Source organism: Oxyura jamaicensis, chromosome 7 (genome assembly GCF_011077185.1).
Source record: "Oxyura jamaicensis isolate SHBP4307 breed ruddy duck chromosome 7, BPBGC_Ojam_1.0, whole genome shotgun sequence".
In the NCBI taxonomy this organism is placed as follows: domain Eukaryota; kingdom Metazoa; phylum Chordata; class Aves; order Anseriformes; family Anatidae; genus Oxyura; species Oxyura jamaicensis.
This window is the reverse complement of record NC_048899.1, coordinates 10,661,368-10,682,457: the sequence shown is the minus strand read 5'-3', so window position 1 is coordinate 10,682,457 and position 21,090 is coordinate 10,661,368. Positions and strand designations below refer to the sequence as shown.

Genomic DNA, 21,090 nt, shown 5'->3' with positions numbered 1-21,090 from the left:
AGGGAGTAAGCTTCCAAAAGAAAAGGCATAGGAGTGACAGTTAATGAATTGCAAAGTCCTTGTCCTGGTGACTAATTTGTAGTCTAGCTTCGTAATTATCTAAAATTGTCACCATCCAATAGCTAATTAATGTTTTTTAGCCTGTAGTAGATCGGATCTGTATTACATGTGTAGCAGTGACTGCTTGCACTACGCGAGACTTCTCTGCACAATCAGGAGATGAAAAGTGCCTGAGCCTGAACTACCATTTTTACCAATAAATGTTCACCTTCACCAGAGGATGTGAAGTGCATTAGGACAGATAGTTGTCTTGTTTCCCCTCTGCCTTCCTTACGGATAGGGAGGCTGTGAGTTGCTCAAGATTATTCATGTGGTGTTTTCACAAGTGGCTGAGTAGCTTTACAGTGGACTCTGGGTACTGGTGGCAGATGATTAGAAGGAAAAGTTAATTAATGGGAAGGTCACCACTGGAGAAAGCATGGAAATTAGAGTTGTGCTGGAGGGTGACAAGAGCACATTCCTCTTTGGAATTAAAAGGTACCCAAACAGAACTTAAAATGAAACACTAATGACCCTGAGGTGAAAGAAGATAATGATGAGAGGACACGTTTGGATTGCACGAGAAATAGGAGTCCCCATTAAAAACAGGAGAGGAGGGAAAAAAGAAAGGGGGGGGGGGGGAGGAGGAGCAGCTGGGTTATTCATGAGAGTAAAATTAGTTTCATGTACTGAATATTCCTTAAATGCCAGAAGATGCAAGAGCAATAAATATAGGAAACTGTCTCTTTTCAGATGTCTTTCTTAGTATATTTAGGAAGCTGTAGAGTTATATACGCAACTATTTTCCTTTATTTTGTATTTAGGTGTATTTTCTTTTCTCTCTTAACAGATAATTACCACAGCAGTGATCCTGTTCATCAGTATATTGATGTCAGGCATCTCACTTATGTGTATGAACAGAAATAGACAAGAGTCAAGCTATGAGGTACTGAACCCATATTCACCTCGTAGCCAAGTGGAGGAGGTTGAGGTGGAAGGGAATGCAGGGAATCGAGTTTCAGCCACTGTGCCTCAACCTTCTGCAGGGTTTTCTGCTGAACCTTCTGTGGCATCTTCTGCACAGCCATCTCCAGAAAGAGGTACAGAAACAAGATTTGTAATAAATGAATACATGGCTTGGGACACAAAAATAAATAAAATACTGTTCTAAATTTAATTCTGATCTGGGAAGGATTGTTGTTAACTTCAGGTGGAAGTTAACTTCAGGTTAGGGTGGAAGAAGATCTAGATATAGCTTCCCAAGGACTCTGGTTTATATTTCTGAGAAAGGTTTGATTATTATCAGTGTAGGGTTGGGGGAAGTGAACAGGAGGGGGAAAAGGAAAAAAAAAAAAAAAAAAAAAAAAGGCATGTATGTTGTGTTTTTTTTAGTAGTGGTGTCTTGATAAGCATGTGATAAATGCAGTCCAGTGGGTGTCTTAGGACATTTGCCCATTAAACTGTCTCTTTGAAGATAAATTATATGCCTACAGCATTGCTACTCCTTGTTCATATTCAGCTTCCTTAGTCACTTCCCTTCTGTTTCCCTTCTAGCTATAAGTACCTTTGCTGCTTCCATGGTGGTAGTGCTGTGTTAAATAAATACTTCTATATATTTGTAGTGTAACACACATACCCTCTTAGCAAATTTGAAGAATTGCCCACTTTCCCCTTTCAGGTTATTTGTGAGCTGCAGAGTGTATATATTGTTATACTTGGGAACAAATGTGGTGAGTGAAACTAACTGTCCTGTTACTTAATAGGTTGCTGTTCTTGTCAGACAACAAATGGGGAATTACCCTGTGCTAACGAGAGTAAAGCAGTGCCAAATGCTGTTGAAAGCAAGGTTCCTTCCATTGAAACAGGTAAAACAGTAGTGTATCCTTGTTTTAGTATTACAAACCGGAACAGGTTGCCCAGAGAATGCCCCAGGAATGGGGCTTTGAGCAACCTAGCCTAGTGAGAGGTGTCCCAGCCCATGGCCAGGGGGTTGGAACTAGATGATCTTTAAGGTCCCTTCCAATCCAAACCATTCTGTGATTGATACTCTTACACAACGTTTGCGTGTGTTGCACTCACAGTAAAACTCTGTTCTCTCAACTGTTGTTAAGAACTGCAGTTCTCTCATCTCTATCTAGTTAACTTATATTTCATATTAAATTCAAGAGTTGGTATGTTTGTTGTGATGTTTGTTCTATTCTTTTTGATATTCATTAGGAATCTTTCATTGTTCAAGATGAACAGTTTTGTATGCATTTGGTTGGTTTTTGTTTTTTGAAGGGGTGATGGTTTGATTTTTGGGGCATTGTTGTTTTTAAACTTCTGTGTTACTTCAGTCCTACTTTGCCTCGATTTTAGCAGTTTTTGATTTAAGTGTGCATTTGACATACTCATTCACATCTCATTCCTCCCACCCCCCAAAAAAGTCCATTAAATTCTTTATTTTATTATTCGTGCACAGGTTTTGAATAAGAAACTCAAGATCTAGAAAAGCAAATACTACAGACTAGATCAAATGTCCGTGCTGCTGTATTATCCATGTCCAGGAGAGAGATGTGGAGAATATTGACGAAGGGGGCCTTAGTAGTCAATGAAATAGAAAAATGGATCAAAGTTGTGTGTTCAGCACCTGCTGGAAAAATGCATGCTCAGCCTGTTCTAATCATACATCACATTCATCAATGAAAGTTGTCTGCAGGGCAACCTTTCCTTTTTTTTTTCCTTATTTTTTTTTTTTCCATCCTTAACAAGGGAGTTCATATCCTTTTTTTTTTTATGAAGCATACCCTGGAAAATATCTAAATATTTCACGCTGAAACATACTTAGCTTCATCTCCTTTCACAATAATGTAGCTTTCTACATATTGCCAGCTATTTTTCTATGATGTCATGCAGACAAGCATCATAAGAATGTCTTCCAGTGATAGGGAAAGAGAGTTTAATTTCCTTATCCTGAAGGAGAAGAAATCATATCTTACGATTGAGTGGGATTTTCTTCTGCCTACTGAGTGAACACTTCAAAACTGTAAATCACTAAAAGCAAATTGTAATGGATACACTTGTGTAACTTGCTGCAGTAATTACTAATCCTTCTGCTATCCCACTGAACTATGACAGGTATCTGGCCCAAATTCTTAGTTATGTCCTTGCCAGGAGGTTTTTCACTGCCATCTAGAGGATGATGCTCAGAATTCCTGAGAACTCTGTAGCTATCTCAAGATACAGTGACACTGAGATACAGAGTAAAAACATCACAGCTGACAGTATACCTAAAATATGTATTCCAGAAATTAATTCTAGGTTTCAAAACTGTTTTTGAGAAATTGATATCTTTTTATATCTAATAGTAATTTCTAAATTTTAACTACAGTTTATATTTGCATTAAAGCTTAGAAGGAAAAGATGTGTTGCAAAAAGTTTCTTCATTTTAGGAGCATGTGTAAACTGTTCCATTTGGGAATATGTATCTGAACTTGTAGTTGTCAAGGCTAATACTAACTTTGTGTGCAGGACTTCAATAAGGATATTTATAACATAATTTAACGTAGTAAGTTACATTAATAAGTTTTCTCCTGGATTTAGAGATACTTTAAGTTAGAAGCCTAATGAAAATTTATGGTTTGTTTTTCAGCTGATCAGTGTGTGAGTCATTGCAGTGCTCGAACCTGTGTACTGGCTCAGGAAGAACAGCTTCTACAGACTGGAGACAAACAGCTGGCCAGACACGTGCTGCTGTGTTTACTTCTTGTTGTTGGCTTGTTTGCTGTAAATACTTTTTATCTCCCTGTTGTTTATCTCATTGAAGTAGAATGATTTTTAGGAAAGCTATCTAGACAGTCCAGTAGAAAATCTTCCAATTCCTTAATTTTGTGGTAATATATTAAATAAGGAGGCTTTATTTCAGTGCCTTGTTTTAAGGAGTATATCGTAAGATTACTTTTTCCATGCCGCACAATAAATTAAAGGCAAGTTGAGGCTAACGGTGATAGTGAACAAGCCTCACTGGAGAATCCTAAAGGTACAAGGAAAAAAAAATGGAATCATATTATAGGGTAATCAACTCTTCATCACCCATCACTCTTCCCATTTTCCTCAAGAGCTAGTCTTTCTCCCTAGATATTAATTAAAACTATAAAAAGAATTCTACTTCTGAAAGAGACTGTACAAAATTTTTTCCATTTGATCTTGCTAGAATTTGGAACTACTATGAGTTTTTTTTAGTAATTAAGATAATGTAAGACATTCTTTGAAATGGAAGAGTACAGCTCAGTTGCTTTTAGTGATCTGGGGATAAGGTAATTGAGTTGGTAATGCCTATTAAATGGAGGAAAAAAAAAAAAAGAAGTTTTCCCTCTCAAACTTCCTGTATCAAATATTCCATTCCAATGTATCTTTTACATCTTCTATGCAAAAGAGGTGTCCCAAATTTTAGCCTTTATTTTAATTGTATCTGAATGAATACTTGCATACTATGAAATAATACTAATTCATTAACCTTTACACCCAAAGGGGTTAAATTTGGTGTTTTTTTTGTTGACGTCTTTTTTCCTTTATCAGGCATCTAAAATAGCTGAAGTGGTATGTGCTTCAGCTTAACACAATCTGAACTATGTAGAAAATATTTAGAAAGTACTGGACTCGGCTAAACAGGCCTAAAGACAAATATTGCAAATCTGTCTGGGCTAATATTGTCTGTGTTAGCTTGAATACCTAAGTGTGCTTAAACCAAGTTCCTTATGTAAACAAGAGGCAGGACCTCTACACTGGTATGTTTTCCATTATTTTTTTAAAAAACATACAAGCTCTTTTTTTTTTTATCTATTAAGACTACCTTAAATGATGTTCTAAGGTGTTTATTCCCCCTTACTTTTTATCTGAATTATTTTTTGAATAAAGGTAGTGAATATTGTGGAAGAATCTATTACCATGGGAAGACTAAGTACTTTTTAACAGGCTTCGTGGTTTTATTGTTTGATTGTTGTTTTTGTTCTCTTCACAGAATCTTTCCAGTTGTTTATGGTGGCTGTTCAACCAAGAGCCTGGAAGGCTGTATGTGGAATTGCAGTTCTTTTGTGCTGTGTTTAATTTTGGTCAGGTAGTTATCAATGTTAATTCTGAAAATTACATTGATAGGCATTGCAGCTCAAGCTGTTACAAGCACTGTAAGATGAAGTCCTCACATAACGCTGAAGACAGCCATTCTTTACGTTGTTTAGCGTTTTTTTCTGAGCTTTTTCATTTCCTTTGATAGCTTTCTTATCATAATGAAGTTGTTTTATGTGCGTGAATGTTTTCAAAGGCACAAATAGGAACACAGTGCCAAATACCCATAGAGACTGAGGAGGATTTTAGCCTTATTTGTACCAGAAAGTTTCACCAGCTTCTGTAGAATTGCACCAGTATAACTGAATACATGCAAGATAGCTATTTGGATACTTTACCTATAAGGCTTTAAGTAGTTCTCTCTTCAGTTTAATTAACTAATACCTGTTAATTGGATGTATAAATGTTCTAGCTGAACATAGTCTATTTCACATGCAAACTGACACAAGTTTGCTTTGTTACCTATGAAGGTGAAAGCAAGGCAGTATTAAGACACTTACCAGAGTAATGTTTTGTGGATCAGTGGACAGGTGTGCCTCTGAGAAGCAGCACAGTATCAAGTAATGATGAAATATCTCTTATACAAAAGCAGTATAGAAAAATGAATTAACAGGAGAGCATTCTAGCATGTAAACTGTAATCAGGTAAGTAATTTCTTTGCTAATTTCAAGGAAACTCAGATTTAAATAACTGATGTTTTGTTTATCAGATGGCATGTGACAGCACTAGGTTTACTGAACTGTTTCTTTGTCAGAATGTTATATATTAATCTGTCTTTTTAAAGACCAAATGAAAAATCAATGCAGAAACAAAATGAATTTTAAATAGCATCTAGGGAAGAGAGATACCTTTCACCTGTGTTTTGGCAATGAGTTTTTAACGTTTTATTTTCTTTCACTTAGAAACCCAACATTTTTGCTTAATCTTTTTTTTTTTTTTTTTTTTTTTTCCCTCTAGGGCTTCATTTCCTTTGGTATTTTTGGCTTAGATAAGCATTTAATCATTCTGCCATTCAAGAGAAGGTAAGTAGAAAATTTATATTTATGCCTATAAACTTAATTATTAACACTAATCATTTTTAAGGGGCTGTGAGCGTTTAGTGCCATAGCATTCAATTTCCTATTTGTTTTATTTTTCAAATTTCTTTTCATTCCCAGTAGTGGAGAGTTAATTGCAGTTCACCATGCATAAGATTTTACTGCTGCCCTAATGACACTCGCACAGACAAAAATCTCACTGTCTCCCTGTAGACAAAACCCTTGTATAATGATGGTGGAGCATGTGATTGGGTCACTGAGGTCTTCAGAAATAATTTCAACTGATAAATAACTTAGATGTGAGCGCTGAACCAGATTCTGTCATCGCTGTTTTAAAGTCCTGTTAGCTCATACAGATTCTTTGTGTGAATGGAGATTTTCATTGGTACCTCGCTGTAGAGGAGTACAAAGCAATGTTTATCTTACAGCTGTCTGGCTGCAGTGTGAATCTAGCAGCTAAAGCTGGCTCCCAACTACTCTCTGTCTGTCTGTCCTTCTACCTGAGCCCAGCATAAAACCTCCCAGTGTTCAAAAGGCATATAAGTGTATGCTGGTGAAGGGCCTGGAACACACGTCCTTCATTTGATGTGTTTTTTGGTCCTCCCTCCCCCCTGCAGACTTGAATTTCTCTTGGGAGGCAGAGAAGCAGCAGAGCATACAGATCCCACTCTACCCGAGGAAATCAGGATGACCTGTCAACAGTTTGTTCGTTATCATAGAGATCACTGTGTCAAAAGCATTGTCAAAGGCAGAAGGTAAGGTTTTCATCCTGCACATGTAACTGTTAGGAAAGGCCGTATCTCACCATTTGGAAATGAAATGCAGCATAGTCATTCTTTGGGTGATGTCTGTCGTGGAATATTTACTGAAACGTTGAGGTGAGGATAAGAATTTAGTAATACTTAGAAAAATATTTCCAGTCTAAAACAGAAACATTGAGGTACAAATTACCACGTTATCCCATCTAGGCTTTATAGTATCAAAAGTTTTGTAACATATTGTGAAGACTTGGCCCCAGTTCTTTCATTTACTAGGAGCTTAGGAGACAAAACCTTTCTGAAGAAGTGCATGTGACAATGCCTGTAATAGCGTGTATGTCCATGAATTTTTGTCAACCTTCAGATGTTTCGTTTTCTTGTGTGATTAAGAGGGTGTTGATGTTTATGGTGAGAGTTTACTAATAGATATTGCAGGAGGCAAAACCATTGTAATAAAGGCCACTCACCGTGTGAGATTATAACGTTTTTAGAACACTTACATCTCTGAATTCATACAGTTTGTTTTGTTCATGCCTCTCATGAGACCCGAACCTCAATTTGTGAGATTGCCAAAGCTTGCAGGCACAAATTATGATACCTGAATTGAAGACTATGCACTCAGGTATTTGGAGGTAGATAAGAAGTGCCAACAGAAAAAGCAGGAACAAGAAAAAGATTCTCTCTGCCTTTGTGTATTTACTGTATGAAATAGAAATAGGAAGAATTGTTTGAACAAGACACTTTCACATTTTGTGGTATGGGAACTTTCAAGTAGGACTAGTTTTGTGGGGGAGAATTCTTTAAATGGTCAGATAAACTCAGACCACATTCCAGAACTGTTTTTTGACAGCACTGACTATTTTGGATCATGATTTCATTCAGTCTCCCCAGAAATCAGTAATTTTCCGTAAGAAATAAATTCAGGGAACCTCGCTAATTTAGGAAAAAATGAAATATGGCAGATCAAAGACTTGTCAAACAAAAAAGAGGTATCAGAAAATGTTTTAGAATAGGACAGGTTTTATAGCTGTGTTTCCTGTGTTTCTGCTGTTATTGCAATTTCTTGGGCTTTAAGCTGCTCATTTGGTTGTTTTTAGTGCTTTGTTTGTTTAATTATATATCATCTGAGAATACATCAAAATCTGACATTCATTGCTTTGTTGTTATAATATTATGTTTGGGCAGAACTAGCTTCATGTCTTATTTCTCCTTGTGGTTTACAACAAAGTATTTATCATATTCATCTAACTTGATTCTATCCTCTTCAATTTAAATATGCTGTAACTGAGACCTTGAGATCATGGATTTTTATTTTCATTTTTATTTCTCTGCTAAGATATTAACACATGCTCTATGTTACTGCTGCTTTTATCTTAGCAAAAAGAAAAAAAAACTCTATTTTTTTATCTTGTATATTTATTAATCATCTTCAGAAACCCTGTGCTTGGTTTCCATAGAGCAGATTTTAGATAGGCAGAAACATTCATCGCTGCAGGTAAATTTCTGAATGGTATTTTTACTGCAGCAAGTTAGATGTTAATGGAATTGCTTCATAAATATGTAAAAGAAAGTTAGTTTAGTCCTCTTGTAAATGTTTCATTTATTCTTAGTACTGCCTGTTGTAATAAATATTTAACCAGATACGCAAGTTAAATGGTTTTTTGTTTACAATATATGTAAGTAGTTAATGTCTGCTTAAAGCTGTAGAGAAATTATAAAATGGCATTAAAGTGCAGATTGAGGTCCTGCTGCTGCAGGCACTCAGCACTCAAATCATATTTTGTTGCAGAAATGGTCATGCTAATGAGTGCATGGGAAGTAAGTATCCAATAAATAGACTCGCATTGTGTGTGTCTGTAGGAAAGCTGCTGCTTGTGTTCATTGAATTTTATTTGCACAGACCTAAAATAACAGTAGGTAAATTTTGCTTCTCATTGAATTGTCTGTAGGAAAAGGTAGTGAACGTTGGCATGTCCCTAAAATGCAAAACTTGCAAATTCTCTGCTAACATGCTCTTAACTATCATGATGTCTTTCCTTGTTTCCTGCTATTTTTCCTTGCCTTTTCCCATCGTGCAGTGGTGATACCAGATTTACAGAACATGTGGGTGAATCATTCCTTTGACATACAGGTGTGGTGCAAAGATCTCCACTGGCATCTTCTTTGGCTGTGACCTGGTGAACTGGCTCATCCAAGTTGGCCTTGCCTCTGACCGTGGTGAAGCTGTGATGTATGGAGACAGACTGATGAAAGGAGGCGTCATCCAGCACATTACGAATGAATTTGAATTTCGGGATGAATATTTGTATTACCGCTTTATTCCTAAGAGATCAACTACAGCCGAGAGCCAATAACCTGAGCATGTAGACGGAGGATGGGCAGGTGGGGGTAAACGTGACCATCTCCTCTGCATTTGCCACCGCACCTGGAAGTGTCCCTTTCTCAGGGCTCCTAGGGAGTTGTGTCACACTCTCTTGTGAAATTACAAAATGTGGTTCTACTTGTGTCTATGCTGAAGAAAACAGTAGCAAGTGATATTCTCAGTGAGTGTTCAAACCAGAATGCAGCTAGAACAAAACAAGGTACTCTGGATTTAGAGCATTTTCTCAATTTTCAGCAAAACAAATAGTACAATTATGTGCATCACTGATGTTTTTATACCTGCACTGTAACAGCAGCTTTAGTGACTGGTGCCACAGTTGGGGCAGGGGGGGAAACATGTGAATGAGAGGAATATTTTATATTGCCATATGTTTTCTTTATTTCAGTGTGATTTAAGGTCAGGCTTCCCACTGACTTGACAAAAAATAGGATTTTTTTTTCTGTCATAGCCCAGTTTTTACTGCTGTGCACTCTTGTCTAACACCAGATTTTTATTTTTTTTTTTTACCCTGGATGAGGCAGTTTTTTTCTTCCTTAAAGATAAAACCCTCCATTCATGATAGAAGAATTGTTGTGAAGATGAGTATGATATAAGAGGATTAAAGCTGAGGAAATAGAGTGGGAGGAAAAAAAGGTTTTGTACAAAGATACCATAAAAACTTATATATAAAAAGAAACAGTAACCATGACTTCCCGTGCTAGGGAGCAATATAATGGATTTTATATATCTAAACAATTGGTTCTGAAGTTTGGCCTTTTGGCATTACTAACAGCTTTGTCAAGATTTGGGGTTTACCTTCTGAAATAAGCCTTTCCATTTTAATTCAGAAGTGCAAGCCTCAAACAAAGACGTTATGGAAGCCCTGGATACCTGTGCAAGTTATGACCGAAAATTTTATCAAATTATAAAAACTTCTAAATGACGTGCAATGACTTCTAAATCTATTTTAGAAACAGTTGTAACAGAACATCAAAGCTGGGCTTTAGAAAAACTGTAGACCTTAAAATGTTATTGGGTATGTAACAAAGTTTCCTAGTAAGTCTCAGCATCCCTCTGTGACATTAAGTAGGTACTTCAGTGTCATTCAGTGTCCTGTGCACTGAAAGCACAATGTGAGAACCCGAACCCCTACATCTGGCAGCATACTTTTGAAAAGGTTAAAGACAAACCATACTATCTGACAGCTGCCCTGCTAAAATTGTAAGAATGGCATTTGTTTGTCTTCGTAAAATATTACATAGTGCAGGGAAGGAACATAGGTACTTGGGGGAAAAAAATGCTTACCTGGAACAGTCAAGCATTTGACTCTTCTCATCCTTCTTTTTTTTTATTTTTTTAATACATATATTTTATTACAGCTACTTATGCGTCTACTTTTTATTAAGAATTAAAACTGATTTTAGCAACATAAACTGCTGTTCAGGAAACAGTCATTTTATGGTAGCTATAACTCCATGCAAGACTTATATTGGAAAAATAATTCTTTTTACTGTCAGTCTTATTGCACATCTGCAGTCTGCACTGAAACATAACTGTGTATGTATACTATACAAGCTGACATTTTAATGTTTTCCAACAACAAAATAATTTACATTTGTATCAGGCTGCGGCCGCAAAGAAAATGATAGCTTATTTCCATTACAATTGCTGAAGACAGCTACATCAGGTATTTTGGAATAATTAAATATATGTGGCTTAAGAGTAGAAGCTGTGAGTATGTCTGGCTTCTAAATACTGTAACTTATCAATAAATCTATTATTTGATTTCAGAGTTCTGAGTTTTCATAGGGGAAGTGGGAGGGTTACATGTGTGTCAAGTTTTACAAGAAATGTGTCTGAGAAGTTTGTTAAAGTGGCTCTTGGATTTCAAATTTTGCTATATCTTAAATCCATTCTTGATGCTTTTTAAGTATGTGGAGGATTTGTTAATATCCATTAACAAAGTTTTCTTCTAACAGTCTGCCTCGTACTTATACCAGCAAGGAACTAATTCAGATCTTTAGGAACGTTTGACATTATCCTCTCCTTACCAAATACTTACTTTTGAAGATCCTTCAGTTTTCTAAAAAGTTGCTCTTAGTTCAGTTTTATGCTCTAAAACAGTAATTGCTCTCTCACTCAGCTCTGTCATTTTCATCATTAAAGTCCTTGCCCTGGCCTCCCTTTTTATAATGGCTCTAACGTTCCCTACATTTGATCACAACATATCTGTCTTAAGGAAGGAACAGTTTTAAACATCTGCTTAGAGAGAGCTCCCTTTCAAAAATCCAATGTAGAGAACATCTTTTATTAACAACTGACAAAAAATATGGTGAGATTAACTGTTACAACGCTGCTGCTATTATACCTGTTAGTCTTATGAGCATTTATGATAGTTAATAAATAGACTAAATAATCTATCAATCAAATATGGAACAAGCTAATCTATTCCTAAATCCCTGGGTACTTTTGGAAACTAAGAAGAGACTTTGAATAACATTAGAAAGTTACTTAACTCGTATCTGACAAGTATTTGCTTCCACCAAGGAGCACCAGTAAGCTTTAAAATAGTTGATAATCCAGCGTATGCCAATACTTTATTTACTGATGTGTGAATTTTTGGTGGTTAGGAGTAGCTTTGCTTTAAAGATGTGGCCAGTGGTGCAATAAGTTCTTTTATTTTGAAGGTTGATTAGTTTGAGATAAATGTTGGTTAACTTGAAAGCTCTAATTCTGTGAAAACATTCACTGAACAAGGCAGTAAGTCCAGGGGGATCTCCAATGAAAGACAGCATTTTTTTTCTAGCATTAATTTCAAAATATTTACGATAATGGACAGGGGTAGATATTAAACACTTAGAATTTTTTAGGTAGCAGTTTTCTTTTTTTTCTTAAATAATGATCCTTCATAAAACTCTAGATTAAAAAAAAAAAAAAAAAAAAAAAGAAATAAGTGCAAAGATCGCCCTCTAGAGGACATTCCAATTTTTATTTTTATTTTTTTTTTTTATGTATGGTTGCAGGAGGGAGGGTTATTTATTCCTTCTGGTGTCATCCTTGTTTTGAGTTTTGCACTGCATGTGTTCTAAGAGGATGAAATCCCAGGAAGAAAGGTACCAAAATGTACTGTGCTCTGTCAGCCATGGCTTGAGCTATCTGAAAACACTGTTTTTACTTCGTGTCCTATAGACAAATACATGAAAGACAACACCAAAACCAGATGAGTAGCTGGACTATGTCTACCTATATTAGAGCTTGACCAATATGCTTAACCTGATACCCTGGTTAATTGACACCCTGTGATTACATGGCCAAAACGTTCACTTAAAGGCCTTCACTGTACTACCTTCACTACTTCCATTCTTCTTTACTGTAGTTACAGCATCACATAAAATTGTCTGTCTCTCTCTGCTACACTGCCTGTAAACTTGACTTGTACCTTGGTTTCCAGCACAGTTTTACCTGGCACTTATTGCTTCTCTGAAGTTATCAAGGAGCTAGTGTGGAAGAGCTGACGATACAAAACAGGACACTGATGCAAAGAATTGTCAGATACAGACATCCAAAGAAAACAGGTAAATACAGCAAACTTTTATTAAATATACCATCCAGTTCACGAACGTCCATTGTACTAGTGATTTTTCTAAGAAATTTTGTTGGCAACACAAGCACAAAAGGTTCACAACTGACTTGCGCTTACTTTCACAGGTCTTTCTTGCTGCTGCCACTTGGTACATATACGATCCCTAGAACTAGGAAGTTCAAGAACTTTTGCCGACCCATTAGTTTTTTGGTGTGAATCCAAATACTTTCATGATCAAGGACAAATTTTATCAAACTCTTCATCTTACTCATTCAGCAGCATTCAGCAAACTTCATTTTAAGTGTATTTTATTTGCCTAATTGTTTTTTCCAGTGGGAATATAGAATGGCTTGCAAAATGAGAAAACTGTATGTGTAGCCCCATCTTTTGCAACTGAGATGACGCTAGAATCTTGACAAAATATAAAGCATTCATCAAAGTATGGTCTTTCTGTGGTCTGGGGGGATGTGGTATCTTGTCACACATTACCACTGCAGCCTCAATGCTCCACTTCATGTTACAGATTCTCACCTGAAGGTTTGCAGAAGTGGTGCTTTTTTTTCACCCGGTGATACTTTTTATCCTGCTTTATCACATAGTCAAGTCAGAATCTTACTTTTTTTGTTGCTCTCTTTGCCCCTTGCCATGGATAATAAAGTAGTGACAGCTTGATCACTACAGGACAGGCAAGGATTTGCTCCTGGCAGGGCAAAAAGCTTACTTAAATCAACTCCTTAAGTCTACCAATTTTGGTGAAACAAGGTATGGTTAAAATGGCTTATATAAAGTGAAAAATTTTTGAAGAGTCCTTTTAAGTGCTCTGCTGAGTGTAAGTATACACTCACGTACCCTAACTTCTTCCTTTTTATAGTTGCCTGATTTAAAAATAAAAAAAATCAAGAAGCATTTAAAAACTCCCTCACAGTGTTACGAAGTGTACTGAATTAATTGACAATGACATGTTGTATGTAAATAAATACCTGTGATAACTTGCTAGACACTAACATTGTTGAATGCCGTATAATCAATCAGATTTCACAACAAATTATGGTAAAACTCTAATTGATTTGAGTTTAATCTAAGACCTTAAGCTCTTAGCCTTATTTCACATTAAAGGAGTAGAAAGTTCATATATGAAACATACCTTAGAAAGAATTTATCAAACAGCTGAATATCAATCTCACTTGACTTGCATATCACATTCCTTTTAATTCAGTAAAAGCAATATTTTTCTACATTTTAGAAAAGCCTATAGCCTGGCCATTTTAATTCAGGCAGTAGGGAATTCTGCTGCAATGATTATCTTGACTCTAAAAGCTACGTGTGTGTAGCTACATTGGTGTTCTTCATCCACAGATGGGGTTGTTCTGCAACTTAGTCAAGCTATTTGAGTTCTAATTGCATCTCAGGTTGTTGGCGAATCAATCTCTGCTGTCAGTTTTTTGCCTCTTGGAGAGGTACTGCCAGTTCTAAAGACCCTTTTCAGCCTCGCTTCCTACAACCAAAAGCTGCTTGGCCTGAATAGAGATCTGCAGCTTTAAAACTGTCCACAGTTTTAAATTTTCAATATTATTTTCAATATACCAGTTACAGTGGACACTGTAACTGGTATATTGAAAATAAGAGGTAATCTATATAGCCATTCCATTAGAAGAGTTAACCTTAACAACGAATTATAATCCATTCGGTCAAATAGTAGCTTTAACTATATATTCTGAGTTCTTCTTCTACACACTGTGGAAAAAGGTTAACCATTTGGTTAGTGTCAAGGCATCCATTTTGCAGGATTGATTCCATTTCACTTATCTTACTTTTCTCCAGCATCTGTATCTTCTGCAGCATCTCTTTTCCTTTGTCCTGCAAAAAGAAATGTCTGTATTTCACCACAAGCTATACAAAATATGTAGTGTTCACCCTAACAAAATGCTCTTGTACTGTCCTTATTTAACTCTGTAATTGTTTCTAGGGTACAAATCTGTGTTTGTAGAGGTTAGCATCATGGTAGATTTTCTTGGATTGGTGCTTCTTTTCTACTATCTAGCGCTCGTTCGTCTCCCTGCCTCCTTTGATGGAATGCAAAAAAAAAACGGGGGGGGAGGGGGGGGGAAGGGAGCCACTCCAGGTGTTTTTGTTAGCAAGCCCACTTAAGTGTTATGTCTGCTTTTTTTAGAACACATTAGCTGTGTAGACCGGAGACACTACTGTTACTAGAAGATTCCGTGTCAATACATAACTAGAAGAACAGGCTTTACAACAGGAGCTGAAGTTGGTGTGGGTGAGGACAAACCAACTATTCAAAGAAAAAGCTATTTCAATTGTTTATAGTGGTGGGGGAAAGAATGTCTTACTACCCTCTAACCCCAGAACTGACATGCCATAGTATCTAATACACTCACTCGGATTAGTTGGAATTTGGTGCAAAGATGTCATTATATTAAATCAACTTGGGGCACCTACAGAAACTAAGCAAAATGCAATGTTTGGGTTTTGCTCCTAAGCTTGTCTGACATCATATGGTGTACCTGAGGGGGTCTAGCCACACCAAGCAATGGTAAAGGGCAGGATCTCCTTACTGCCCCATACTAGGGTCCTGTAGAGTTTTAAGTACTCTTATCAGGAGCCAATATATTTGCCTGCAGCTGCTCAACCACTTCCTTGTTATCTACTAGTTTGTGCATGTGTGGCCTGCTTCTTTCTTTGCAAGATAAGCAGTACAAATAGCTGAACACCCAGGCCTAGCCCCAGACAACTAAGTGCTAGTTTGATTTTTTAGTGTTAGAAGCATATGCCTGCCAGATGCCAACCAAGATGATTGGCTCTGGTGCAGTGTTCTTTCCTATCCATCAAAGGGCATTAAGTGGTATCGCATTAACAAAATGTGAGCAAGGAGCTTATATAAACCACCTGCTTGCATTGAAATCTAATTTAATCAACATACCTTCATAGCTTCCATAGCTACAGCAGCACTTTCATGTTTTTTATAGAGCTCATGTCTTCGATCTGGCTTACTCTGAAAACGTGGCTGCTTCTTCACTGGATCATCATGACCAAATGTAGGGGAGGTGGTTTTTAATAACTGAGTAACATCGGGCACAAAAATGAAAGGCTTGAATACAGACCTAGAAAGAGAAAATAAAACAGAGATCCTTCACTCATACAGTTTTGTTAAAATTAAGTCAGTAGATTGCTGTATGTTTTCCCTTCTTTCTACTTCCTTTTCTCAAGGAAGAATTCTTTAAAAAAAAAAATCCTAATGTGTTTTTAAGTCACTGTCACAGCAGTGTTCCAATAAGTAAGTAAGTTGGTAGATGGCATTAAAATGGACATGAGCATTACTTTCCCCCTGCTTTTTGATTTCTTTCAAAAACAAACCACATCAAGGAATGCAGTTAGATAAACCGCAATACTTTTCATTTAGATACTTGCAGCTTTTTATCATAATGACTTGTTACATCACCTTGCAGGGTCTGGAGTTCCTGTAAAGAAGTGAATACAAGGCAGATTAGGCTCCTGAGGCAGGACAGACACCATGCTTCCAGTTGTCATAAAACCACCTTCCATATTAATGCCACTCTCTTTGTCACGAAGAATTTCCATCATTGTTTCAGAAGTGATAGAGCCTGTTTCAGATACAAAACAATCATTTACACAAAGCTCTACTTATACTATCAACTAAATGGCATATTTTCTACAACTGTCTGCTCTTCAGTAGGCAATGCCAATTTTAATTTGTATTGGCAAATAAAAAAAAATCCCAACAGTATACTTTAATGTATAATACACTTTAAAATACTGTCATTTTCCCCCAGTAATTTCAAAGGGTAGGTGATAATGAGCTATAACATTTATGATCAGGGAGAGGAGGGTGATGTTTCCCAGAAGGGTAAGATACATATGGCTCGCAAATGGTCATTCACACAGTAACTTTGCAGATGAAAATTAGTAGCTTGGATTAAGGTCTGAACTTTCTAAGTATTATGTGTGAGTTGAGAAGACAAATGATCGTATTAGTTATTGGTATTTGTACAGAGTTGATACCACTGGGCTGCTTTGAAAATATAAAAAATAACTGTGCATGGATTTTGTATGTTCTTCTGGAAATGAAACACCAAGACTGTCTTTTTGGTCTGGTTTTAACATCTGACCTTCCGAAGCCCGTAGGCTACAAGTTGACTGTTGAAATGATGCACTGGAGTAACTTAAACCCAGAGTCAACAGAAACTAAAATAGTACATCCATTTGCAAAGAAGACAATGAATTACCTATGTGAGGTATAGTGTCTTTACGACTGACTCTTTCTTCTCAGTGAGGTGAAACAGAACCCATTCCACTCTGCATCTGGCCTTCACATGCTGTTGCTGTTTATGTGTGCTGTACACCAGAGCTTAAACGCTGGTGTGGTATTAGGGCAATCCAATATTGTAACAGGCTGTACTTGCAATAGCTTTCTTTTCAGATTTGGTGTACCAGTTGAACACGTGTAGAGTGGAAAAAGACTAGTTAATTCACTATTTTTGCCTTCTGCTCGAAGTTATCATCTACATTTAATTTTTTTGTTGTTGCCTCAGTGAAGTTCTAGCTGCATATTGTTTTTTTTTTTTGTTGTTGTTGTTGTTGTTTTAAATTGCCTAGCTGTTTGTTCTTACAATATATTACTGCTAAGTCAGGTGTTCCTTTTTTTTAATACACAATCTGAATTGCCTGTAGACAGGCATGCTAGGAAATGCTCCATTTCAGCAAGGAAACACGTAACCATTCCCACAGTTGCCAGGGCCAGTCAGAATTTAAAAAATCAGCATGCTAGATAAATTGAAGAAATTAAGCAGCAGCAGTCAGTTTGTGAGCTGCAAGTTGGCAACTTGTCCAGCAGAAAAGATGGTATGATGTATTTTCCACTAGATTTTTTTTTTTACATTACTTTATATTCCTGAAATACATCCCTTATATTTTGAAATGTAAATAATGTTTATCTAAAAATCATGTTCATGTGGTAGACAGCCTGGAAAAAAACTTTAATGCCACTAAGTGATAAAGCTGGGAAGGGTAGATGAAGAAACCAGTGATTTTACTGCTGCTCTAAACTAAATAGCTTTTAGTTAAGGCACCTATTTTAAAATAAATCTCAACAAAACTGAAACCGTATGAGGTTGATAACCCAAACACCTAGTGTGATTGTTAAAATGGTTCAGGTAAATGCCTGAAAATGGGGATTTGGAATGAAAACCCTGATAGAATCTCAGCATTATCATCATATAGGTAAATACAGGTATTATGAAAATGCTTTCAGAATTCAGAACCTGCAATTCCCAAAATGAATGCAGGATTTACATGATCGCTAGAGCAGGACAGTAGAAGGTAATTCATTCTGACGCATGAACTAAATGCTAAACTTGGCCTGGCAGAGCTCAGCCAAATAAAAAAAAACACAGGGGTGCCATGTTATTTTGGTTCAGATTAATTATTTCAAATGAGCAAGTGAATATGGATGCATCAAAAAGCTTCCAGATGGATGCAGTTGGAAGTAATAGCTTCTCTCTATAGAGGTCTGAAAAATAAGTTAGCAGTTAGGAGAACCTGCTTAAAATACAGAAAAGTCTTTTTTTCTGCTCTCAGTGTTTCATTAGAGCACATAAGGTTGCTGTAGCAGCTGTAGTGAAACCACAAAGATTTAAAAAACAATGTAAAAAAAATAAATGCAAGATAGGTGCGTGAACACTGTGCCAACGTCTTAGGACTGTATGAATAGGACCAGATTAAAGTTGTTCAGAGGGCTGTTTGTGGCTGCCAACCAACGGGAGTCTCTTTTAGCATCCACTTTTAGTTACAGGTACAGTTAATGATACATAGCCTGTCAAAATGTTTCAGAGCAGGGCTTATGGACTACTTAGCAGTATGGTCATAACGTAACCTCTCAGCATTGTCGCTGTAGTTGTATGTGTTTGATAACGGACCCTTGGCTTAATTTTTCCTCATCACCAAATTGGCAAAAATAGAAGACTCCAAAGTTCAGAGTTTCTCCTTTAAGGAAAGGGTTGTTCTAAGAAGTTCTGGTTCACCAAATTGTCCATATCAGATGTTTTAATCATTTATGATTTAAATTAATGTAGCTCACTAAACACTTTGCATCTCTTAGAAAAAAAAAATCAAAAATGATACCTTTGTGTTTGTTCAGAAGTTTGTAGCCTTCACAATAGCGGCCCCTGGATGTAGTCATTCTGGCAGTATTTACATAAGAATATGTGGCAGCAAAATCAAATTCCTTCTCCCCATCCCACCAGCCCTTGCTTTTGGCATATTCCTTCAGCTCCGGATGTTGTCTGTCAATCTTGGTTGTGATAGAGAGCTGGTTAGAAATATTCCGTACACCTCCTGCTTGGAAGGTGAAGAAAGAATTATTTTAATACACCAAATGCTTTTTCCAAGCACTTTGTTTACATTCAGCTTAGCAGCTTACTGAAGCAAATGATGCGTTGAAGAGTTTCCTACAAGATCTGTGCAATAATGTGGTTTATTTTTGGCACTTTTTTCCTGGCTGTGTGCATCTTGATTGAAATTCTGCCGCTCCCTCAGTCCTGAGTCATTTACTTCTACCGCCACCATCATATTGCAGGTTCTGTCCTGATTATTCCTATATTTACATTCTTCCTCTTACACCTCCGAAGACATAGCTGATCCTTTAAAGTCCACTGGAAGAATCGACCAGTTCAGGACCCAACACACTGAACGTGTCAGTATTACCCTGTCATCAAATGAAGTTGTAACTGATCACCATCATCTTTAAGGCCATACATCTCATCCTGACCTTGCTGTCCTCTGTTTTCCAAGTGCAGAAGTGGTCATCTCTGACTCTGAAAAGGCCTCCTGTGTGGCTCAGCACCTCTGTCACCCTGCGACTCTAGGATGCAACTTTTGTTGCTTACAGGCACATGCATATATCTGGAGGCTAGTTTCATGCCTTAATGAAATGGTAAATGCAAAGTGGAGATTTGCCAACTGTCACTGCATTCAAAATACTTGAAACAAAGAGTGTCATCCGTACCTTCTACTTTTTCTGCTGCCCAGTGTTTTCCTGATGTCTCCAGCACCCAGGCTTCCTTTCTGTCAGCTATCAGAAAGCTGTTATGGTATGTAAAAGCCATGTGGCTCTCCATACAGTTTCCTCCCTGTCCATATTTCTCTAGCAAATCAACTATGACAGTAAGAGCCTTTTCAGCCGTGTCCGCTCTCTCAAGTCCAAGCCTAAAACAAAAGGAAGATGTTATGGTTGGAAGCATAAGCTTTAAATATTATTTATTCAGCATGAATATATAAACTGAATTGGAATGCTCTTTTTGTGTGCACCTGATGCCTGTATGCTCTGATGAGAGAGCAAGGCACAAGTCACCTGAAGTGCTTGTTTGGAGTGGGTCTTCTGCGCCCTTGGTGTGGGGACAAACAACCAAAAGGAAATACAGAAAGGCAGGCAGAGGGCTCTCAGGAAGTGCCTCTGAGTCTTAAGTGGGTATTGGTCTGGGTATTAAGTGGGTATTTAGTTCTATACGGAAATTCTTTGTACTGTTTCCCCCCAGAAACAGTACAAAAAAATTCCGTATAGAACTAAACAGGAATGCTTTAAAGTTAAGTTCCAGATCGGGTACCGTTTACCAGCACAGCGTGTGCGGACCTTACGAGATCCATGCCTAGGAGAGCTTCCTCATCGCAGACCTCCTCTCTGCCCCACACGGCCTCGTTCCCGATGCACACGCCGTGTTCGTTAGCGCCCATTTCTGCTCCCCAGAGCCAGGAGGGACGGCTCAGGACGACGGCGTAGGTGTGCTGAACCTGCTCGATTTCGATGTAGGTGCACTGCAACGAGGCGGAGCGCAGGGCAAGTCACGGCTCCTTCACCCCCCATAACCGAGCGGCTCCCTGCGGGCTGACCGCGCTCGGCGCTCAGGCCACGGACGCGACCTGGAGTCGGGCCGATCCGCAGAGGGGCTCACCTGCAGCGCGGCGCCGGGCGGGTGCCGTGCGGCGGGGCAGTGCAGCACCTCCTGCACCTCGTCCCGGGGCCGGTCCGAGTTCTTGCCGAACACCACCCGGCCCCCGGCCGCGGCGGGCGGCAGCGCCACGAACGTGTCGCAGGAGCGGGGCGGCGGCCGGGCGGCCATGGCGCTGCCTCTGCGGGCGGGGCGGGGCGCGGCGGCGGCGGAGGAGGAGGAGGAGGAG

The 21,090-nt window shown here is 38.0% G+C and overlaps 2 protein-coding genes across 4 annotated transcripts in view; one reads left to right on the top strand and one right to left on the bottom strand.

Annotated features, from left to right (window-relative positions):
- The window catches only part of GPR155 (G protein-coupled receptor 155), a 30,173-nt gene extending 19,082 nt beyond the window's left edge, over positions 1–11,091 (top strand). The window contains exons 10-16 of one of the 2 annotated variants that reach the window (XM_035332096.1): positions 890–1,139; positions 1,803–1,904; positions 3,671–3,804; positions 5,039–5,134; positions 6,100–6,164; positions 6,797–6,934; positions 9,069–11,091. In XM_035332096.1, the coding sequence (XP_035187987.1) occupies positions 890–1,139; positions 1,803–1,904; positions 3,671–3,804; positions 5,039–5,134; positions 6,100–6,164; positions 6,797–6,934; positions 9,069–9,291 (1,008 nt within the window). In that variant the 3' untranslated portion in view covers positions 9,292–11,091. Of the gene's footprint in view, positions 1–889; positions 1,140–1,802; positions 1,905–3,670; positions 3,805–5,038; positions 5,135–6,099; positions 6,165–6,796; positions 6,935–9,015 lie in introns of both variants that reach the window. The other variant, XM_035332097.1, reaches the window with a different exon arrangement.
- A 2,341-nt stretch (positions 11,092–13,432) lies between these two features.
- SCRN3 (secernin 3) lies at positions 13,433–21,078 on the bottom strand. 2 transcript variants are annotated; one of them, XM_035332100.1, is made up of 8 exons: positions 20,865–21,078; positions 20,546–20,727; positions 19,922–20,121; positions 19,039–19,254; positions 16,340–16,502; positions 15,821–16,001; positions 14,482–14,739; positions 13,433–14,434 (listed from the first exon to the last, which is right to left on the bottom strand). In XM_035332100.1, exons 1-7 carry the CDS (start codon positions 21,030–21,032, stop codon positions 14,584–14,586), a joined length of 1,266 nt encoding a protein of 421 aa, XP_035187991.1. In that variant the 5' UTR covers positions 21,033–21,078; the 3' UTR covers positions 13,433–14,434; positions 14,482–14,583. The 2 variants fall into 2 exon arrangements, with proteins under 2 accessions (XP_035187991.1, XP_035187989.1); XM_035332098.1 differs by having other exon boundaries at positions 19,039–19,251; positions 20,865–21,076.
- Positions 21,079–21,090: the final 12 nt, after the last annotated feature.

What these genes read in the sequence shown, in the direction of transcription:
- SCRN3 (XM_035332100.1), bottom strand. Translation starts at nt 21,032, where the DNA reads ATGGCCGCCCGGCCGCCGCCCCGCTCCTGCGACACGTTCGTGGCGCTG. An exon ending in GGCAGCAGAAAAAGTAGAAG is followed by an intron (nt 19,255 to 19,921) that starts GTACGGATGACA and finishes TCACCTTCCAAG; the next exon opens with CAGGAGGTGTACGGAATATT. An exon ending in GGAACTCCAGACCCTGCAAG is followed by an intron (nt 16,002 to 16,339) that starts GTGATGTAACAA and finishes TTCTCTTTCTAG; the next exon opens with GTCTGTATTCAAGCCTTTCA.